Source organism: Haliaeetus leucocephalus, unplaced genomic scaffold (assembly GCF_000737465.1).
Source record: "Haliaeetus leucocephalus isolate CR32 unplaced genomic scaffold, Haliaeetus_leucocephalus-4.0 Scaffold160, whole genome shotgun sequence".
In the NCBI taxonomy this organism is placed as follows: domain Eukaryota; kingdom Metazoa; phylum Chordata; class Aves; order Accipitriformes; family Accipitridae; genus Haliaeetus; species Haliaeetus leucocephalus.
The window spans coordinates 17,254-22,240 of NW_010972596.1; the positions used below are offsets into that span (position 1 = coordinate 17,254).

The 4,987-nt window shown below is 49.7% G+C and overlaps 1 protein-coding gene across 1 annotated transcript; it reads right to left on the reverse strand.

The window, feature by feature from the left end:
- Positions 1-1,013: 1,013 nt before the first annotated feature.
- Positions 1,014-3,779, reverse strand: TMEM178A (transmembrane protein 178A). Its single transcript, XM_010562520.1, is given in 5 exon segments — positions 1,014-1,267; positions 2,506-2,609; positions 2,611-2,629; positions 3,458-3,574; positions 3,770-3,779. Coding segments are annotated over 5 exon segments (504 nt in total).
- Between the last annotated feature and the right edge of the window lie 1,208 nt (positions 3,780-4,987).

The window sequence follows — 4,987 nt, forward strand, 5'->3', positions numbered from 1 at the left end:
CTGTCAGCTTGAGCGCTGTCTGATAGATAGCACGGCGCTCTCATCTGTTAACTCATGTATCCCTGCCATTAAGCACTGGAAAATACAAATCCGCTCCTTTTCTTGCATCTCCCCATCCCTCTATTGCTATGGGTGGGTTCTTGGCCCAAACAGGAGAGATTTTCTGGGGCTCTACCTCCAGCAAGCTGCACTGCCCTGTAGGGAAGCTTGCTGCAAGCACTGTCCAGGCTACGACCCTCCTGGTTTATGAGTTTTCTCTGCCTTGCAGGAGATACCATTTCCAGGCTGTGAAATTGCAGTTGACACAAATGTTTTTGACAGAGGCAGGTATTTTACTACAGATACTGTAGCTTGACAAATGCCTCATAACCAAGAGAGCATCCAGGAATGGGCAGGAGTAATTTAATCTTTCTCACAGTGCAGCTCGGGTTCTCAGAATGGAAATCCTGGTTATTTACAAATTACACGGGAACTTCATGTACAAAGGATACACAAAGAGACACAGATACACATTGATTTAAAAGAAAAAGGTCTGTGTGGGCATTTTGGAAGGAGAGGGGCACCAAAGCCTTCCTTTAGGGTCAGATGTGGAAGGTGCTGAAGTAAATCATTCTAGATGATGCCCTGGGGAAGGGGGTATAATTCTGACTAGGATTCATTTGGCAACAGTGCTTTTTCCTTAATTTCTTTATGTACAGATCCTTGAAAAATAGAAATAGCCCTAAATTATTACAGCAACTTTCCTTTCCCTTTTACCTTCCAGTGCAAATATCTTCCTCCGCATGGACTTGGCATGCTGAACTGAAGCATCTGATACGGAGCCACCTCCATCCTCTGAGAGCTGTCTCCTTTTCAAATCTTTCTGCTGGGCAGCATGGAAGAACAGCTTGCTGAACCAGTAAAACGTGGTGGTCAGATTTTGAAGAATCAGCGTTTTGTGCTTGGAATCCTGAGTTGAGTTTTCCCTTCACTTCTGCTTCTTCAAGTAAGTCCTGAAAAATACTGTTCAGCCATCACTGAAGGGTGTTAGTGGCAGGTGGGCAGTTGTACGGAGGCTGCATAATGTTGCCCCTGCTAACAAACGGGTAAGCTGTGCAAAGGCACGCAGCTGCTACTGTAAATCCCAGACTGCACCAAGCACAAAATACAGACCAGCTGTATCCATATTCTACATCACTGGGAAGATTAGAGATGAATGTGGGGAGGTGGTTTAGGTCATATGATATGCTGGCTGCATAAGTGCACAGAGATACAATGCAAAATGTTCCTGTAAATGAAATAATCATACTGCTATTTTGAGATGTAGCATAGCATGAATAACAAAATAAAAGTTAGGCCTTACTACTCAAATAAGTTGCACCCAGCTTTATTGGTATAAGTTATCTTGGGTAGCACACAGGTAATAATTACCAGCATTCATAAAGTTTTCCTGTATTACCCAGTTATGCAAGGTTAAGCCATAGCTCTGTGGTTATGAATTGCATCCAGCAAACTTCTTGGTTGCTACTTTTAAGAATAAGAGAGTCTCCTCGGTGACTTCAGTCATGCCTGCCCTTCAAAGAGAGCAAGGTAGCCAAAGCCTCTGTGATCAGATCTGACCCACGGGACGCAATTACATTGTGCAAGCTGGCGTGATGATGAATCCCCTCTGCCGGAGCAGAGCCTGCTGCACTCCTCAGAGCAGCCAGGGGAAATTGTTCTGCATGCGCTGCGTGTATATCCGATCTGGAGGTTATTGAACAGGTAATCTACCTCCACAGGTGGCCCTCCACATAGCTCTGCAGGGGAACCGTTCAGGCTAAATCACTCCCCAGCTCTCTGCCGACACACTTCTCCCAGCCTAGGGTTTCTGTTGGGTCACTCTTCATTAGGCTGTGTGTGTTTTTCATTAAGCAGCTAAATTAGCTATGCACAATGAGCCTTTCCTCAGGCCTGTGCTTTCCAGGTGTATTAAAAAAAATGTAGCGTTACAGCCTCTCAAATCAAAGTATTTCCTCTGGCACAAGAGAAGGTGGTGTGCTTAGCCTCCTGAGTTTGGATGGTTCAAACTCATGCTGGATTCATGTTCATGGATTTTACTTTCCTTCCCCTCTAAACAACCTCTAATGTTATGACTAAGACTTTTTTTTTAAAGTATTCCTCTTTCCTACTTCAGTGTTAAAAGAAATATTTAGTCCACCATCAAGGACTGCCACTGCAGCAAGGGACCATTCCATTCTGGAGAAGAGAGAGATCGCTATATATGTAAAGACGAGGGAGCAGGTGTTTTAGCCCTGTGGTCCTTTCCTGCTGCTGCATGAGGCCTAGAGCATTTTTCACAGGTTTTTTTGTTTCTAATTATTGGTTATTCCACTTGTATGAGTAAGCGACTCGCTTCAAGCACGGCACAGTAACTGGAGATCAGAAGGGAAGGCATGCTCCACTCACTGGCAGCACACGCTGCCTACCCAAGTGAAAACTGGTGAAGCCTTCATCTGTAATTAGCATGCTAGAACGACTCATTACCTGTCCCCAGGAACAGCAGACCTGCAATGCGCTGGGTGAGGCTTTCCTCCCAGAAGAAGCTGACTGCTGCCATGATGCACTCGCAGAGAACATCTGCAGCCACGCGCCGTGATCTTTCTCAAGTCTGTTTGCACCAAACCCAAGAAATTAAGAGCGGGGGTTACTGTGGACAAGCCTTCCACTGCAGGAGGAAGTGGAGGGACACCTAGAAATAGCCAGGAGTGCAGCTGCCCTGTGCCAGGCAGACCCACAGTAGGTGTAATCCCAGATCTGCCAGTGAGTACCTCTTAAGTAGAAAGTGGTACTGTAGCAAGGCTGCTACAAACTAGTGGTTTTGTAGATGTGCTATAAACTTCCCACTATCATATGAACCATATAATCATATGGCTGCAGCCATATGACCTTCAGGATGTGGGTGCAACATGGTTTTATACAGACACACTGTGATACTCTCTTTGTTCTCTTATTTCCTTCTAGAGTTTAAATTTAAAGTAACCTGGAGGGATAGAAATGCTCCAGTTCCTAAATGCCAGGGAGTTTCCATGCAGACAGGCTCTGCCATAATTGTTTAGCACAGGGCTTCTGTCATTGGCTTCTGTCGTCAGCTTCTGCTACATCTCCTGCTGGACATGCAGGTTTTCAAGCTGGTGTCTGCAGACCCCTGGAGAGGCAAGGGGGGAGGTGATCTGCCTGTGAAAGGTGGCAAAGAGCAGGTTACATTCAACAAGCTTAAAAACCCTTGTGTGTGGTGTTCACGCTTTCCTGGACCGAGCATGCTGGCCTGCAAGTAAAAATGAGGGTGAAATTGCTGATGGTTGGGGGCCTGGTGGGATCCTGCCTCCTCAGCCCCCTCCTCTGCAAACTAGTGTCTCATTGTTGCATTTTTCACGTGAAAGGGAGAGCAGGAGCCACGGGCCTCACCAGGGAGGAGTGGGCCATGCTGAACACTTACGGCACAAATGCCATTCGTCTTGGTGGATCATCTTCATCAGGTTGAAGCGGATGTTATGCAAATATACCAGCTAGGAAAAGTGGTACTTGATAGCAGTGCATCTCTGAACGATGCCTGCTAGAGAGGAAGATGAGGCGTTCCCATACCAGGTAACCAGCACCAGTCTCCCCTCCCAGTGCTGGGAATTACCCCCCTTTCCCGCAGCTAGTCCTTGTCACCTGCTGTCCTCCTCCCCATCCTTTTACCATCTGCTCAGCTCCTGCCCACCCTTTCTCCTCTGAGTAATCAGCTCTGCCCAGCTTCTCCCAGTACCAGCGCCCATGTCCTGGATCCTCCCAAGACCACAGAGGGCCAGCAGCACTCATAAAACATCATCTATTACATGGGAGCCTGACTTCTTCCTTGCCCCTTCCAAAAGGATACTGTTTCTCTCTGAAAGACACAGATGAGTATTTCCACACAGACATGTAGAAGCATGAGGAAATGCGTAATACTGGGCTGCTGAGCAAAGGCAAAGCAATCAGTGTTTTTCCTCTCATGCTATACTTGTGCCTCTCCTGGCAAAGACAGAACCTTCCCAGAAAAGGCCTGCACTGCAGCAGGAGAAACGGGCTAATGCAAAATCGCGGGCAGGAACCCTGCCTGCTGGGAACTGGCTATCACCAACTTCTCCCAAGCAGCCTGTGCTGGCCAGTGGCAGTGTTGGCTGAACCATGGAACTTGCAGGGAAGAGGGAAGGAGGGGGAAGGTGGGCTGGACCTCATGCAAGCTTTAATTTTTTTCCAAGGTGTGGAGAGGGGAAGGAAAAAGCAGTGCAGGGGTCTCGCTGGATTCCAGCTGCTGCATGCTGCACCACCGATCGGTATACCCAAAGGGTCACCGTCTGGCAAACACCATGGAGACGTGCCCTACCTCACCCCTGCAGCCATCGCTGCCCTGGGGCACCGTTTCCCTGAAAAAAGATGTTTTGGTGTTGTGTGGCGGGGGTTTGGTAGCAGGGGAGGGACTGCAGTGTTGGCTCCTTATGAGAAGCTGCTCGAAGCTCCCCCGGCTCAGAGCCGGACCCACCGCTGGCCCAGGCCGAGCCCCTCAGTGACGGCGGTAGCGCCTCTGGGAGAACCTAATCAAGAAGGTGAACCTGTGGTGAGTTGGGGGAGTGGGACGTGAGAGGAACCCCTCTGCGGATACTGAGGTCAGGGAAGGAGGAGGGGAGGAGGTGTGCCGGAGGAGGGGATGCCCCCGCCACGGTGAGGCGGCAGGCTGTCCCCCCCAGCCCGTGGAGGGGAGCGGGGTAGCGGAGGCTGCCCAAAATGGCCAGGACTCCGTGGGAAAGCCCGTGCTGGAGCAGTCTGTGCCTGAAGGACTGCAGCCCGTGGGAAGGACCCACGCTGGAGCAGTTCGTGAAGAACTCTCTCCCATGGGAGGGACCCCACGCTGGAGCAGGGGAAGAGTGAGGAGTCCTACCCCTGAGGAGGAAAGAGCAGCAGAGCCAAGGTGGGATGAGCGGACCCCAAGGCCATTCCCCGTTCC